The sequence below is a fragment of the Bombina bombina genome, chromosome 4, assembly GCF_027579735.1.
Source record: "Bombina bombina isolate aBomBom1 chromosome 4, aBomBom1.pri, whole genome shotgun sequence".
NCBI classification, from domain to species: Eukaryota; Metazoa; Chordata; class Amphibia; order Anura; family Bombinatoridae; genus Bombina; species Bombina bombina.
The window spans coordinates 115,268,617-115,287,412 of NC_069502.1; the positions used below are offsets into that span (position 1 = coordinate 115,268,617).

Here is an 18,796-nt window from a genome sequence, read left to right on the forward strand (position 1 = left end):
TATTTCTTACAATTGTGAGAAGGTGCCAATAATTTTGTCCAGTCCATTTTTGGAGTTTTGCATGGAATGTGTCAGATTTGGCTTTTTTTCCTCCACTTTTGTGTGTCATATCAATACAAACAAAATAAATAAATATGAGAACATTTGTAATTGCAACAATTGTCTGGGCGAAGTGGTGCATTATCTGACAGAAATGCAGGGGTGCTAATATTTTTGGCCATGACTGTGTATATATATATATATATATATATATATATATATATACTGTACCGTATTTATTCGAGTATAACGCGCACATGTGTATAACGCGCACCCCTAATTTTCAATTAAAAATCGGTATAAAATTTTGTTTCACACCAAGCATTGTAATTGACAAAAAAATGTTGTTGAACACGTGCGGCCATGATAAAAATCATTTATTGACAACGTAAACTGGTATAAACACAATACCGAAATAAAATTACCGGTAACAATATTTATTTAAAATGCTTCAAAGTCAGATTCATCATCAGATACACTAAAGAGTTGTTCCCATTCTTCTCGAGTTAATTTTTCATCAGTGTCCCAGTTGGCAGGAACATCTGTTTATACCCTGAGTTGCCATCTAACGGGTACCAGTATATCAATTAAAATATGAAGAACACTGAATTACGGTACGCAAAACACTGAATTGTACAAAAGCAATGCTTACCGTAACGTGTGGGCGAGGCGAGGAAATGAAGCGGCGACCATACAGCGGATAATAAGAATTCTCACCCCCAGTTCGGGCCGCCCACTGTACGCGACGAGGGGACGTTTTTTTTTCTTTGCCCTCGCGTACAGTGAGCAGCTGCAGCCCGGAAAAGGCGCAGTGCAAACTCACAATTCGCCTGCGCCCTCAATGGACCAGCCGCCACTGCCACCCCACCCCAGCCCTCGTTTATAACGCGCACCCAAACTTTGATTTCTTTTTTTGGTAGAAAATTTTGTGCGTTATACTCGAATAAATACGGTATATATATATATATATATATATAGGTATAAATATATATATTATGCAAAAAAAACACATTTTATATATATATATATATATATATATATATATATATATATATATATATATATATATATATATATATATATATATAATTGTGTATTAATGAATAAATAGGACACATTATTCTATGTGAAAACATTGGAATGTGAAATATTCATATTTTCATGCCGGGTTAGCGCAATTGAAGATATGTGATTGGGTTTGCGCACGAATAGAGTTTTTCCCCCACTTTTTTTTTGCTTCATTGACTTCTATGGGGGAATACGATAGCACGCACGCGATATTCTTGTTTTTGCTTTTTACGCGCATCAGGTTAGCAAGCAAGCAAAAACAGTTTACTGAGCGCAATCCAACGCGATCAAAAAAGCTTACTTCTAGAGCAGTTAACAATCAAGCGTCAGAGTTAAATAGTACTCCACTTGTAATCTTGCCCTTTTTATTAAAAATCTCAACATGTTTACTGTCCCTTTAAGTGCATATTGTGCCAATAACCTTTAATAATTATCATCATTGACCTTTAACTTAACTTTTAAATCTATAATCTGGGATTTGTAGGAGACTGAGACCTGACATAATAGAGGTTTAAATACTTAGAACATTTGCATTTGATTCTTTTTGCGTGTTCATACTTACTGGATTAGCATTGGCTTGTGATGCCCAAAGAAGTAACAAGCTGTTGTTGTACGTAGAATTTCCATTTAATGTATCCAGTAGATGTTGAAATATGGTCTGGAAAATATTAATTATAAAGCTGTCAAGCATTTCTCACTATGAACACGATGAACAAAAAGTTCAGCCCCTAGCATACCTAAATATGGGGCAATTTCCACACATGGTCACCAACTCTGTAAATACATTTTATAAAAACGAACATAATAGCAGTATAATAAACCCTAACTTAAATCAATAAGGGACACTACAAAGGGGCACGACATCCTGGCAATCACATTTAAAAGGTCCCTGCTCTGTAACGCATAAGGAGCTTAGCATTCCAGCGCATTTTGAGGCTGCGTTTTCACCTCACCCCATTATACAGTGAGTGAGAGGTAGTTTGACCAACAGAATCTCTTGCAGACCTCTGAAATAATTTATATTAAATGGTATATGATATTAATAAATGTATAGAATATTAATAAATTCCAGCTCTTTTTAGCAGTTTTGGCAGAACTAATCATGTATGGGTATTTACAACATGTGTCTGATGCTAGTCATTTGTCATATGGCTGCTATTTTCGTTATTGTACGTAAACTGCCACCTCTTCATTAGCTAAAAACTACAACATAATAAACAGGTTATGAGGTTATACAGACAACACACAATTCTGCAATTTAAGTAAAAGTGGAATACTTACCTTTGCATTTTCTTCTAAAGGTTGTTTCTGCTCAGCTTCAACCACAATATTTTTAAATAAATTCAAAAGCCAATGTTTGGACTGAGACCATTCTCTGTAATAAAAATAATAAAAAATATTCATACAGTGCATGGGGGGGGGGGCTAGCATTAAAGTGTAAATGTATCCATATAAATTGCAAACAATTTTAAAAGCACAGATTAATAAATTAGCAGATATTAAGATTGTCTCACACTCAAGATCATAACATGGTATTAAATACAACGTGCTAAGTTGATAGATTGGTGGAGAGCTTTAACTCAACCTCCCCCACCTATTCATTTATTTAGGGAGCCTCCTTCCCCTTGTCACAAGACTATATTATAAAATTATTGATATTAGGTGTGTGAGACTAAAAGACTTCAGAAATAGAGAGAAAGGAAAAATTATTTCCTTAAATGAACATTAAAAAACAAATATAAAAAAAATTGAACAATTAAACACACACCAGGGATTTCTATGGACTTCGCCAGACTGTGGGATATATCTATTACAATATGATGTAGTTGAGAATTATTTTTTTCTAAATAAGTACATGAGCATCAGGAGTTCTGACATGGTCGTTACAGAGCATAATTTTAACCATTGTGATCCAGTAAAACCATATATTTTGGAAATGATCATTAGTCCCTTGTGACCAGGAAGCCAGTTCTGACATTGTGTATATATGAATGATTTTGTCTATGACTTCTGACCATGTAGGTGTACCCACCTTCCAATACCTGGCTATGCAAATTATGGTAGAATTCTAATAAATGTGTTTATCGCCGAGTTAAAAGGTTTTATCCTATCATTCAAAAGAGCTTGAAAGGCTGTTAACTAAATATTTTCATTTAGTAGCTTACTTAATAACTCCGACAATTTATTCCAAATTATATGAACCTTCCAACCACGTGTATATATGTTCCCCCCTCTTGGCGTAGCCTGTAACAATTCCTTTGTTGTTGTGATGTGAAATGTGATGCCCTCACAGGTGTGATGTACCATCTGAAATATGTTTTTATGCTTATAGGACATTTTAACCTCTTAAGGACATATGACGGAATTTTTCCGTCATAAAACAATTGAGCAAACTGAAAGCTGTGTCCTTAAAGGGTTAAGGGACAGTAAAGAAAAATTACAACGTATATGGAATGTACAGATCATGATATTTTAAATAAATTTCCAATTTACTACTATTATCAATTTTGCTTTGTTCACTTAGGATTAATCCTAGGTGAGCATGCACGTATCATTAGCCATCTGGCAGCAGTGTTTTCAGCAATGTTATATATAGTTACAAATACAGCTGCCATAAAATGCTAAAGTCCTGTGCACACTCCTATGAGCCAACCTAGGTTTACTCTTCAACAAAGGATACCAAGTGAACAAAGGAATTTTGATAATACAAGTAAATTGGAAAGTTGTTTAAAATTGCACTGTCTGAATCATGAGCATTTAATTTTGACTTTAAATCTATATATAAATAGTCCTTGCTTACTAACCAAGAAGGTATTGACCATAATGCAGTTATTATGACAGACACTAGCTATTTAGAAAATAATGTTTAATAAGAAATTTAGACAATGGGGGGTAGTTATCAAGCCGTCAACCTCAAATACGCTGGAATTCCGCAGCGTATTTGTGGCGAGGCTGATTCGCCTTAGTTATCAAAGGCTAGAGACCGGCAAAAGTAGAATTTTGTGACGTAAACTTCGATCCGCCGGACTCAGTCCGACACAGATCGATTCTTACGTCACTCCAGATGTTCCGCACACAAGTGCGGCACAATTTGACTACTTTTGCTAGTTATCAAAAAACTAGCAGGTACGCTCGCCACTTTTCCGGCCCAGCGTACCTGGTTTTCAAACCGCCACCCTGGAGGCGGCGGATCCCATAGGAATCAATGGTAGTCTGACCATAGCGAAAGTACAAGTTCGCTGCTGCCAGACATCCCATTGATTCCTATGGGAACTGTCTACACCTAACACCCTAACATGTACCCCGAGTCTAAACACCACTAAGCTGTCCCCCCCTACACCGCCGCAACTAAATAAAATGATTAACCCCTAAACCGCCGCTCACGGAGCCCACCACAAGCTACTCTATACATATTAACCCCTATACCGCCGCCCTCTATAATAAAGTTATTAACCCCTATCCTGCCGATCCTGCACCTCGCCGCAAATAAATAGTTTAACCCCTAAACCGCCGCTCCCTGACCCTGCCGCAACCTATATTAAATTTATTAACCCCTAATCTGCCCCCCCCTACACCGTCGCCACCTATAATACATTTATTAACCCCTATCCTGCCCCCCACTACACCGCTGCCACTGTAATAAAATTATTAACCCCTAAAGTCTAACACTAACCCTAACACCCCCTAACTTAAATATTAATTAAATAAATCTAAATAATATTTCTATTATTAACGAAGTTAATCCTATTTAAAACTAAATACTTACCTATAAAATAAACCCTAATATAGCTACAATATAAATAATAATTATATTGTAGCTATCTTAGGATTTATTTTTATTTTACAGGTACCTTTCAATTTATTTTAACTAGGTACAATAGCTATTAAATAGTTATTAACTATTTAATAGCTTACCTAGCTAAAATAAAGAGAAATGTACCTGTAAACTAAAAACTAACCTAAGTTACAATTACACCTAACACTACACTATACTTTAATAAATTATTCCTATTTAAAACTAAATACTGTACTTACCTGTAAAATAAACCCTAAGATAGCTACAATATAATTAATAATTACATTGTAGCTATCTTAGGATTTATATTTATTTTACAGGTAACTTTGTATTTATTTTAGCTAGTTAGAATAGTTATTAAATAGTTATTAACTATTTAATAACTACCTAGCTAAAAGAAATACAAAATTACCTGTAAAATAAATCCTAACCTAAGTTACAATTAAACCTAACACTACACTATCATTAAATAAATTAAATAAATTAACTACAAATAACTACAATTAAATACAATTACATAAACTAACTAAAGTACAAAAAATAAAAAAAGCTAAGTTACAAAAAATAAAAAAAATAAGTTACAAACATTTAAAAAAATATTACAACAATTTTAAGCTACTTACACCTAATCTAAGCCCCCTAATAAAATAACAAACCCCCCCCAAAATAAAAAAATGCCGCCGACGCGGAACATCCTTCTTTCCCGACGGACTATCGACGAATGAAGGCTCCTTTAAGGGACGTCATCCAAGATGGCGTCCCTTCAATTACGATTGGCTGATAGGATTCTATCAGCCAATCGGAATTAAGGTAGGAAAAATCTGATTGGCTGATTGAATCAGCCAATTATATTCAAGTTCAATCCGATTGGCTGATCCAATCAGCCAATCAGATTGAGCGCGCATTCTATTGGCTGTTCCGATCAGCCAATAGAATGCGAGCTCAATCTGATTGGCTGACTGGATCAGCCAATCGGATTGAACTTGAATCTGATTGGCTGATTCAATCAGCCAATCAGATTTTTCCTACCTTAATTCCGATTGGCTGATAGAATCCTATCAGCCAATCGGAATTGAAGGGACGCCATCTTGGATGACGTCCCTTAAAGGAGCCTTCATTCGTCGGTAGTCCGTCGGGAAAGAAGGATGTTCCACGTCGGCGGGATGAAGATTCAAGACCCGGCTTCGAAGATGACCTCGCCCGGATAGAAGACTTCTTCAGCGCCTCTTGGAAGATGACATCGCCCGGATGGAAGATTTCTTCAGCGCCGCTTGGAGGATCACTTCATCGGATGGAAGATTTCTTCAGCGCCCCTTGGATGATCACTTCTGCCGCTCCGGATGTCCTCTTCGGTTCCATCGCTGCTCGGTTGAGTGAAGACAACTCAAGGTAGGATGATCTTCAGGGGATTAGTGTTAGGTTATTTTAAGGGGGGTTTGGGTTAGATTAGGGGTATGTGGGTGGTGGGTTTTAATGTTGGGGGGGTTGTATTTTTCTTTTACAGGCAAAAGAGCTGAATTCTTTGGGGCATGCCCCCACAAAAGGCCCTTTTAAGGGCTGGTAAGGTAAAAGAGCTTTGAACTTTTTTAATGTAGAATAGGGTAGGGCATTTTTTTATTTTGGGGGGGTTTGTTATTTTATTAGGGGGCTTAGATTAGGTGTAAGTAGCTTAAAAATGTTGTAATATTTTTTTAAATGTTTGTAACTTATTTTTTTTATTTTTTGTAACTTAGCTTTTTTTATTTTTTGTACTTTAGTTAGTTTATGTAATTGTATTTAATTGTAGTTATTTGTAGTTAATTTATTTAATTAATGTAATGATAGTGTAGTGTTAGGTTTAATTGTAACTTAGGTTAGGATTTATTTTACAGGTAATTTTGTATTTCTTTTAGCTAGGTAGTTATTAAATAGTTAATAACTATTTAATAACTATTTTAACTAGCTAAAATAAATACAAAGTTACCTGTAAAATAAATATAAATCCTAAGATAGCTACAATGTAATTATTAATTATATTGTAGCTATCTTAGGGTTTATTTTACAGGTAAGTATTTAGTTTTAAATAGGAATAATTTATTAAAGTATAGTGTAGTGTTAGGTGTAATTGTAACTTAGGTTAGTTTTTAGTTTACAGGTACATTTCTCTTTATTTTAGCTAGGTAAGCTATTAAATAGTTAATAACTATTTAATAGCTATTGTACCTAGTTAAAATAAATTGAAAGGTACCTGTAAAATAAAAATAAATCCTAAGATAGCTACAATATAATTATTATTTATATTGTAGCTATATTAGGGTTTATTTTATATGTAAGTATTTAGTTTTAAATAGGATTAACAGTTAATAATAGAAATATTATTTAGATTTATTTAATTAATATTTAAGTTAGGGGGGTGTTAGGGTTAGTGTTAGACTTAGGTTTAGGGGTTAATAAATTTATTACAGTGGCGGCGGTGTAGTGGGGGTCAGGATAGGGGTTAATAAATTTATTATAGGTGGCGGCAGTGTAGGGGGGGCAGGATAGGGATTAATAAATTTAATATAGGTTGCGGCGGGTTCAGGGAGCGGCGGTTTAGGGGTTAAACTATTTATTTGCGGCGAGGAGCGGGATCAGCAGGATAGGGGTTAATAACTTTATTATAGAGGGCGACGGTATAGGGGGGGCAGGATAGGGGTTACTAGGTATAATGTAGTTGGCAGCGGTGTCCGGGAGCGGCGGTTTAGGGGTTAATACATTTATAAGACTTGCGGCGGGGTCTTGGAGCGGCGGTTTAGGGGTTAGTAACTTTATTTAGTTGCGGGGGGCTCCGGGGGCGCCGGTATAGGGGGTAGAACAGTGTAGTATAGTGTGAGTGCTTAGTGACAGGCTAGCAAGAAAGCTGTCAAACAGCCGAAGAGCAGCGAGATCGGATGAGTGATAACTCTCACAGTCCGCTGCTCATCACCTCGTGGCTTTTTGACAGCTTTACTTGATAACTTAGGCGAATTTTTTCAGGTCCGCGGCGGCGATGTGAGGCGAGCTTAGGCGGGCGTATTGGGCCGGCGAAGGCAGGAAAGTTGACACGTTGATAACTACCCCCAATATATCCTAAGTAAACAAAATATGTCTATCAATATTGTACCTTAAAAAGCAGTCTGGTAGCTGTGAGCCGTACTCAAAGCCTTCGTCAAACTTTCGGAAATGTTCTTCAAACTCTTTCAGAGTATCCTTGCCTGTTGGACACACACCTTTTCCAAAGAGAGTGTCAACCACAGCAGGGTACATAACGCGTCTGTATAATAGAATAGCACATAGGATATTAGAATACTGACAATTTGTGTTATCATAATTATCATTAGCATCATATTCTGACAAGACATGCATATAAATATGGAGACAGAAGATTTAGAGAGACCTGTTCCCTAAACCATTTACATTCTAAGGTGTTCCAAAAGGAACATGCACCTGATAAAAATATTGATATAGGAGGAGACATAGGAGGGTAAAATGTTATCTAGGGCCTTGTATATTGGGTTAAGAAGCCAGTGGAAGGTTTGGAAGACAGGTGTAGCAGAAGAGGAGCAACATGTAAGGAAAATCAATCTGGCAGAGGAACTCATTACTGATAACAGACAGCATATTGGGATACTAGAGTGGAAAGGTTATAGTAGTCAAGGCGGGATATGATGAGAGTGAATTGAAGTCTTTTGTGAGGAAGTGCAGAATTTTGGAGAGATTTAAGAAGAAAACTGTATATAGCAGGAGGTGGCTATGTACTGAATGTGGGGAACAAGTAAATGCTCTAGGGCCGATTTATCATTGCATCAATCTCGACGCATTCGCTGGAGTCAATACGCTCGCCAGATATCGCTGCCGCGAATCTACATACAACAACCTTATTTATTAAAAAGTCTCTCAAAAACACGAGCGTCAAGTACGGCGTGATGAGCATCAGACTGTTGATAAATAAGAGTCATCGATGTCGCGGTTATTCTGTTTTTTCCAACTTTATTTATACCATTTCATTACTGTCCATAAACAAGTAAATTTCTCTAAAGCTAATCTTATATTTTTCATCTTTTACTGTCCAAGAAATGGCTAGATTTATACCTGAACAAACAATAATATCTCATAGAAAGTTATTTTTCATTTATTTGTTATACAAAAAAGCTGATATATATGATATTTTCACAAAAATTTATGTGTATTTGTATTTCTGTAAATCATGATATGCCTATCTCATGATTTTTTCTTTTTTTTAAATGATTATTAATGCTAGAGTTTGTACATATATCTTTGCACATACTTGTGTATGTATACTGTGTATGTATGTATATATATATGTATATATATACTGTATGTATTATGTCAGAAATCTTTTGCAAACATATTTACATGTCCCTAAATTCTGTTTTTTGTTCTAAACAATGTTGCCTTTTATATCTCTATGTTTATTTATACCACTATATGTATATAGTGTAAATATATAATTATTCTGAGCAAGAATAATTGTGAATATAACATGTAATCATGGTATCATATGTATTTATTTGCAATCAATGGATATTTTAAGAGCTGGGACAGTTTTCTCTGTGCACCTGTGTGACCCTTCCTGATTTCAGTCTAGTTTGAAACACCACCCCTACACAGTAGGGGTGCTGAGAATAATCGTATGGGCGATGCATCGAGATGCGGCATGAAACAATTCTGCATCGATGCAGTGAAGGGCGCGAATCGATTCATGTATCATCATGTGACCTCGCCTCCAGGACAAGTATAGAGAAAGTGCACAGTACTACTAAGGCAGTACACTAGCACAGCGTTTGACGTCACGTCGCCAATAAAGCAACGGGGCTGCTAATGGGCGGTCTCTGGAAGTATCGCACGCAGTAGGAGGACTGGTGCCGTGACTGCCTGAGTGATGGTGATGACTCCGAGTACACACGGCGGGCTCATTTTTATTTTGTGGGAGACGGAGTCCTATGGTGAAAAGCTTAGTAAAGCAGAATACATTTTGCCTGTGAGCACCAAGTATCTTTTAATTCCTACTATTTATGTTCATGTTTGTTTACTAGTGTATACTATATACATTTAAATATTATCTTTTATTGAAGAAGAACACTGCGTGCACTGCACTTTTTACACTACTACAGTTTGATGCCATAATGCCAATACAATTTAGTATTTACTGTTCTAAATAAATACTGTTGTTGTCTGCTGTGTTCAGACTTTGGGGCCTATCTATCAAGCTCTGAATGGAGCTTGATGCCCCGTGTTTCTGGTGAGCCTGCAGGCTCGCCAGAAACAGCAGTTATGAAGCAGCGGTCACAAAGACCGCTGCTCCATAACCCTGTCCGCCTGCTCTGAGCAGGCGGACAGACATTGCCGCAATTCAACCCGATCGAGTACGATCGGGTTGATTGACACACCCTGCTGGCAAGTCTGCAGGGAGCGGCGTTGACTTTGATAAATATAGGCCTTTGCCACATGAGGAAGAGTGTCCTTTTTTGAGCTAATAAAATAAAGAGTTCTTTTGACTGCTTGAATTTTTTTGCTAAAATTTTTTTAATCATGGGCATAATTAGGGAACTAATCTTGATGCATTGTGATGCATCGTAGAATCAAATCGTTGACATGATAATCGTAATCAAATCGAATCGTGAGACCAGTGAAGATGCGCACCCCTAATACACAGGTGTTAAAAAATGGGCTGGCATATAAGATGACATTTCTTAATGAAAATGAAATTCTAGAGAAGGAAGAAAAACACTGAAAATAGCATGACAGTAAAGAGGTGATTTTAATTTCTGCTGTATCTGATTCATGACAGTTTAATGTTAGGTAAACTATCCCTTTGAGCTATTATCTTAAGATTATATTGAATCAAACATCATTTGATTATTAAAATCATTGTCAGAAATATTACACTGTGTGGCCAAATGTCATCATCAATGTTTATCTTTAATACTAATTTCACACATACATACTTTCAAGGTATAATACACAATGTAACAATATATGTATCAATGAGTATAGAGCAATTTGATTCATTAGTGATAGTAGAAAATGTATATTTCAATCAGATTGGCTGATTTCCTTAATCACATGATTATGCATTTACCAATAAGAAGTTGTGGAAAATTTTACTAGTTTGTGGGTTGTTTAGGCGTTTGAGTATTGCGTCAAATTTGGTGCAAAAAGTGTTGCGTCAAATTTGGTGCGAAAAGTGTTGCGTCAAATTTGGTGCGAAGTGGAGAGTGGGACTTGTATTACATATGTTAAACATGGTGCAAATAGATTTATCCAAAAAAAGGAAGTTAGCTATATTATGTAATGTAATTATTTCATTTTTATCCCTATATCTACTAGTGCACCAAATTTGAAGCACTACTTCGCACCAAAATGTGGAGCAATAATATTGTCCCCTTGCTTTGTAATGAGAGTCAAAGATATAACATAATCCATAAGTAGGGTAACTAATTTACTTTTATTATCTAATATGATTCATTGTCTTGCAGCATCGAACATAACCTTTCTGTGTTTTCAGACACCCATTGATTTCTATGGCATTCGTGGCCTTAAGGGTGGTGGTTTGAAAGATAAGTACGCTGCGTCGGAATAGATGCAAGCGTACCTGTTGAATATTTGATAAATTGGAAAGACGGGCAAATGGAGTCAAATGTGACGGCGGATGATCAGTATTCTGCTCGAATAACACAATCATTGATCTGCGTCGGATTGATATCGCGGGAGCATATATTACGTCCCACATTTCAACATTTGACGATCTTGACGCTTTGTTAACTACGGCGGATAAACTTTGCGTCTAATTTGACGCGGACTTCCAGCGTAATTATCAGTTGATGCTTTGATTAATCGGCCCCTCTGTATGAAATTCCACCCCAAGGCAGTGGGCATGAGGAACTAGTGTGATGATTGTGTTATTGAGATTTGAGACATAGGCATATTGGTTGAAGGGGTAAAGAAAAATAGCTCTTTTTGAGATATTAAGCTTAAGATAACCAGAAGACATCTAGATGCAATAAGAAAAGGGTCTCATTTATTAAAGCAATTTTTATTGAGCAAATATCCGTAGGTAACTATGTGTACATCTCCCAAACGTTTAAACTCATAGTTAAAGGGACAGTAAAGTCATAATTAGATATTTATGATTTATACAGAGCATACAATTTTAAATAACTTTCCAATTTAATTCTATTATTGAATGTGCTTCCTTCTCTTGTTATTATTTGCTGAAAAAAATATCTAGGAAAGCTCAGGAGCAGCAAAGAACCTAGGTCCTAGCTGCTGATTGGTGGCTGCATATATATACCAATTGTCATTATCTCAGTTCAGTGTTCAGTTAGAAACCAGTAGTACATTGCTGTTCCTTCAAAAAATGATACAAAAAGAATGAAGGAAATTAGATAATAGAAGTAAACTGGAAAGTAGGTTAAAATTGTATGTTCTTGCTAAATGATGAAAGAAAAAGTATGGGTTTCATATCCCTTTAAATATCTGTTTGGGATACATAAAGCATGTAAGCCAATAAGGATGTGTAATCATGTACTGCAATCACTGCCCATGTCTGCCAAGAGCCATACGGCACCATACTAGCATAACTATGTGCTTGATCCCATTGTGTGGATATCTGCATACTCATTAAGAGACAGTCATAAATTAATAATATTCTCTAATGAATTATAGCCATTTTTATTGCATCATCGTGTCCCTTTAAAAAGACACACATGAAATATGTGAGACTGGGTTTAAATTTAAAACAATATTCCTCTAAAGCACTGTTTTTCAAACCTGTCCTCAGACCTCCCTAACAGGCCGGATTTTGAGGATATCTGAACTGGAGCACAGGTGAAATAATCAGCTGATTAGTAAACAGGGTTATTTTACCTGCTCTCACCCAAGGTAATACTGAAAATCTGACCTGCTGGGGAGGTCTGAGGACAGGTTTGAAAACCAGTGTGCTAAAGTTATACATTATTGGATTATTGTTTTTTATTATATAAACAATAAAACCTAACAACACAAAACTGTTTTGTTTTTAATAAAACCTAATAAATTCAGATAGCAACATAACTCTTTTTATGAGGTTTTAGCTCTTAAGTTCCAAATAGAGAAAAGGTTTAAGTTTAGTTGTGCTGGTTTACATGTGTGCTGCTGTATACTTCCATTTTAGCATAAAAACAACATATAGCCAAGATAAACTTAAGAATGAACACAAAACAAGTGTAATCACAATCACTTAAATGACCCCAATAGAGATCTCAGAAATTATATGGACCTTGCACTACTGTTTTCATACTTGAACACCCATAGTACTTGTACAAGATATTTAAAAGGACATTAAAAACACAAACTTCCATGGCTCAGATAAAGCACACAATTTTAAGATACTTTTCGACTGGTATTTTATTATCAAATCACCTAGGTGACCATACAGATGTTTTCTTTTGGCACTTCCAAAGGACTGGAAGGGTGGTCCATATTTGTGGTGGCTCTGTATGCTGTGACTTATCAGATAGGCATGTAACGCATTACATAGCAATTTGACAAACAATGGGTTAACAATATGGGGTTGCTCACAATCATTAAGAAAAAAAGAAAATCACTATCAAAGTCTATGGGGATTTTTGGAGATAAATAAAAAAATGTATCAAAAGGATTGTGATCGACCCCATATGTTAACCTCTGCAAAGGGGCTATATGAACACATTTTGTGAGACAATGACAAGAGGCATATTTGTGTAGCCACCAATTTAGCTAGAGAGCTAGATTCCATAGAAATATAGATTTTGACGGCAGATAAGAACTATAGGCCCAACATGCCTGCCCAATATTTCCAAAAAGTACAAACTTATCTAGTTCGTAGGATAGCCTTATGCTTATCCCAGGCATTCTAGAAGTCCCCCACAATGTTTGTCATTACCACCTTTGGTGGAAGTTTATTAAATTAATCGATCACCCTTTCTGTAAAGAAGTGCTTCTGGAAATTACTCCTGAATATACTACCTTTTAGCTTGAGATCATGATCCCTTGTTCTTGAATTTTTCGTTTTATGAAAAAAGAAATGTTATGCTTACCTGATAAATGTATTTCTTTCTGGATATGGTGAGTCCACAGCTTCATCAATTACTGTTGGGAATACCACTCCTGGCCAGCAGCAGGAGGCAAAGAGCACCACAGTCAAACTGTTAAGTATAACTTCCCTTCCCACAACCCCCAGTCATTCGACTGAAGGGAAATGGAGAAAAAAGGAGTAACACAAGGTGTAGAGATGCCTGAGGTTTAGTCTTGAAATAAAGGGCGGGGTCGTGGACTCACCATATTCGGAAAGAAATACATTTATCAAGTAAGCATACATTTTATATTCTTTCCTAAGATATGGTGAGTCCACGGCTTTATCAATTACTGTTAGGAATCAATACCCAAGCTAGAGGACACAGATGAATAGGGAGGGACAAGACAGGCAGACCTAAACAGAAGGCACCACTGCTTGAATAACCTTACTCCCAAAAGACGCCTTGTCCGAGGCAAAAGTATCAAATTTGGAAAGAGTATGCAAAGAGAACCAAGTTGCAGTCTTGCAAAACTGTTCCACAGAAGCTTCATTCTTGAAAGTCCAAGAAGAGGAGACAGCCCTAGTGGAAATCGCTGTAATTCTCTCAGGAGGCTGCAGTCCAGCAGTCTCATAAGCAAAACTAATTGTAATTCTCAACCAGAGAGAAATAGAAGAAGCAGTAGCTTTCTGACCTTAAGTTTCCCAGAGAAACAAACAAACAGGGCAGAAGACTGGCAAAAATCCTTAGTCGTCTGTAAAAAAAAAATGTTCTGCAACAACGTTCCTTATAAGAAGGATGAGGACATAGAGAAGGAACAACAAATTCCTGATTGATATCTCTGTCCAAAACCACTATAGAAAGGAAACCTAACTTAGTACAAAGAACCGCATTATCGACAAGAAAGATAAGAAAACGTGAATCACACTGCAAGGCTGAGATTCCAAAAACTCTCTGAGCAGAAGAGAAGCAATAAGAAACAAATCCTTCCAAGATAACAAATTAATATCTATGGAATGTAATGACTCAAACGGAGCCTGCTGTAAAAACTTTAAGAACAAAGTTAAGGCTCCAAGGAAGAGCAACAGATTTAAACACAGGCCTGATCCTGATCAAGGCCTGACAAAAAAAATCTATATCTGGCACGTCCACCAGAAGCTTATGCAGCAAAATAGAAAATGCAGAAATCTGACCCTTCAGGGTACTGACTAACAAACCCTTCTCCAAACCTTCCTTGAGAAAAGACAAAATCCTAGGAATCCTGACCCTACTCCAAAAGTAGCCCTTGGATTCACACCAATAAAGAAATATACCCCATATCTAATGGCTAATCTGTCTAGCAACAGGCTTACAAGCCTGAATCATGGTCTCAATGACCAACTCAGAAAAACCACTTGAGGGTTAACCTGGAGAACACCTCCAGGAGAAGCATCCACTCCCCGGAATGATCAGACTCTCAAGAAGTCCGCTCCCGGTATCTACTCCTGAAATGCGAAACTGCTTTAGGTCTATTCATATTTCCTAGTGGTAGAAAACACCCTTTTCCACCCATAATATCAGAAATATTCCTGTCAGATCAGGACTAAACAAGGTCTTACCCTTGTAAGGAAGAGCCAGAAGCTTGGACTCAAATGACAAACCCACTGACCATGATTATAGCCACAACGCCCCATAGGCTAGCACAGCGAAACCAGATATCCTGGTTCCCGGCTGAAAAACTTGTATGGTATCATCAGAAATAAAATAATTGACTAGCTCAAGAGCCTTAATTATGTACGGGATCTCCTCCAAAGGAGTCCCTACCAAATTGGAATCAAACAAGTCATTGCACCAATAAGATGCAGCACTTGACACAGTGGCAAAACAAAATTCCATGTAAGCCATCAGCTTAGTCCATTGATCCTGAAAAGAACAGCTATCCTCTCTAGGAATCGTAGTTCTCAGCCATAGTAGAAATGCCCTACTACTTTAGGCACCTTTCGCACTGATATTTAATCTCCTAGCATGGTCTGGAACAGGAAAAACGTCCACAGAGGAATGCTAGTACAGGTAGCCCTCAGTTTACGCTGGGGTTAGGTTCCAGAAGAAATGGTTGTAAATTGAAACCCAGTTTATAATGTAAGTCAATGGGAAGTGAGGGAGATAGGTTCCAGGCCCCTCTCAAAATTGTCATAAGTAACACCTAATACATTATTTTTAAAGCTTTGAAATGAAGACTTTAAATGCTAAACAACATTATAAACCTAATAAAATAATCACACAACACAGAATAACAGAATTTATGCTTACCTGATAAATTACTTTCTCTTGCGGTGTATCCAGTCCACGGATTCATCCTTACTTGTGGGATATTCTCATTCCCTACAGGAAGTGGCAAAGAGAGCACACAGCAGAGCTGTCCATATAGCTCCCCCTCTGGTTCCGCCCCCCAGTCATTCGACCGACGGTTAGGAGAAAAAGGAGAAACCATAGGGTGCAGTGGTGACTGTAGTTTAAACAAAAAAATTTAACCTGACTTAATTGCCAGGGCGGGCCGTGGACTGGATACACCGCAAGAGAAAGTAATTTATCAGGTAAGCATAAATTCTGTTTTCTCTTGCAAGGTGTATCCAGTCCACGGATTCATCCTTACTTGTGGGATACCAATACCAAAGCTTTAGGACACGGATGAAGGGAGGGAACAAGACAGGTAACCTAAACGGAAGGCACCACTGCTTGCAAAACCTTTCTCCCAAAAATAGCCTCCGAAGAAGCAAAAGTATCGAATTTGTAAAATTTGGCAAAAGTATGCAGTGAAGACCAAGTCGCTGCCTTACAAATCTGTTCAACAGAAGCCTCATTCTTGAAGGCCCAAGTGGAAGCCACAGCTCTGGTGGAATGAGCTGTAATTCGTTCAGGAGGCTGCTGCCCAGCAGTCTCATAAGCCAATCGGATGATGCTTTTCAACCAGAAGGAAAGAGAGGTAGCCGTCGCTTTTTGACCTCTCCTCCAGGGCCGCCATCAGGGGGTGACAGGGGTGACTCCTGTCAGGGGCCCAATGGGCCAGGGGGGCCCCATGAGGCAAGAACTAAAAAAAAATATTTTTTTTTTCCATTTTGGCAGCCACCAGTGGGTACTACAGCAGAGTGCTAATTGAGCATGGGAAATGTTATTACAAGGAGTAAAGTATTAGCATTTGAGAGGATTTCTGAATGTGTACTAAACCACTATGCACAGTGTGAGACAGACTTGGCACTTAAGTTTGTTCAGCGTGTGCCTGAGTCAGACTGCCGATAACTTTAATTTTCAGAGGAGGTAGGACTTACTTAGCAAATGTTTTTTTATTTCTTTGTGCAACTTTGGATTGTAACTTCAGTGTGGTAGTAGTTGTATGGTGGGGCCAGGGGTCCATACATTTTTTTTTTTAGCAGCAGTGTATTTATGAGTATTTGACAATGCTATAGAAATTCTATATTTAAAACCATGCAGAAATGTTTCCTCCTCAATACACAAATGGTAGGTGCCCTTTTGGCAGATATGCATTTTTTATGTACAGTATATATATATATATATATATATATATATATATATATATATATATATATATATATATATATATATATATATATATATATATATATATAAAACATTACAATTTACTGTCCCTTTATGAAAGGACTTTCCATATGCAAGGAGGCATACTCTCAGACTAAGATTGCTCAGTGTTTGAAATGAGACAGGTTAACTTAAAACTGTTCAGTTTACACTACAGCTGACTTAATTTTGAAATACATACCAACAAGCCTAAATTATGCATTTAACCAGATCTAATGTTATGAGTACCACAGCTTATGGTTCCACCAAGAGTACAGCATTTTCAAAATCCATAAGTACAGCTGACAGATGGGAATATTTGTACACTATATTTGAAGTGTTGCTCTTGGTTGGGGAAAAAACAAACAAACATATATCAACCTTTTAAAAGTACTTTTCTTCATCTAGCCATCTACCCAGATCATTAATATACAATTTTGAATTCACAGAAGTATTTTTGTTTGGACATTTACAAATATGATTCTTTAAAAAGTGATCTCTTAATGTCTGCAATTTTTTTTATCATGCATGTCACACACTGTTGATTTAGGGGATGCAAGGTGCATAAATGTTGCCTCCTGTGAGTGTTTCTGTGGGTGTCTGTGTTTATGTCTTAGTTCTTTGGTCTGTGTCTCTATGAGTATGTATGTATTTTTTTCTGTGGGTCTCTCTGTGAGGGTGGATGTGTATATCTTTGAGCTTTTTCTATGGGTATCTCTGCGAGGGTGTGTGTAGGTTTGCCTTTGTGTATTTTCTCCAGATGCCTCTGTGAGGGTGGGTGTGTATGTCTGTGTTTTCTGTGGGGGTCTCTGTGAGGGTATGTGTATGTCTTTGTGTGTTTTCTTTTGATGACTCAGTGAGGGTGTGTGTTTTCTGTGGGTGTCTCCGTGAGGGTGTGTGTATGTCTGTGTGTTTTCTGTGGATGTCTAAGTGAGGGTGTGTGTATGTATGTCTTTCTGTGTTTTATGTGGTTGTCTCTCTGTGTGTGTGTCTTTGTGTGTTTTCTGTGGTTTTCTCTGTGTGTGTGTGTGTATGTCTTTGTGTGTTTTCTGAGGCTGTCTTTGTTGGTGTTTCCTTGGGTGTATGTGCAAGTTTGAGTTTGTGAGTGTGTGTCCATTGCCTGTTCCTTTTTAGAACATTTTGACCTTACTACTAATTATTCACATCTTTCTACAGACTTTGAGACTAATGAGACCTTTACGGAAGTCACCAATTCACCATTTAACCTTTAAATTATTGCTTAGGCAGTTCAGGGTCCTTCCTTTCA

General features: G+C 37.1%; 1 protein-coding gene across 1 annotated transcript in view; it reads right to left on the reverse strand.

The window, feature by feature from the left end:
* The window catches only part of LOC128656945 (24-hydroxycholesterol 7-alpha-hydroxylase), a 360,073-nt gene that overhangs the window by 294,648 nt on the left and 46,629 nt on the right, over positions 1-18,796 (reverse strand). Inside the window, exons 4-6 of the mRNA XM_053711138.1 lie at positions 8,025-8,174; positions 2,389-2,482; positions 1,670-1,765 (exon numbers count right to left, since the gene is read on the reverse strand). Coding sequence (XP_053567113.1) covers positions 1,670-1,765; positions 2,389-2,482; positions 8,025-8,174 — 340 coding nt within the window. The remainder of the gene's footprint in view (positions 1-1,669; positions 1,766-2,388; positions 2,483-8,024; positions 8,175-18,796) is intronic.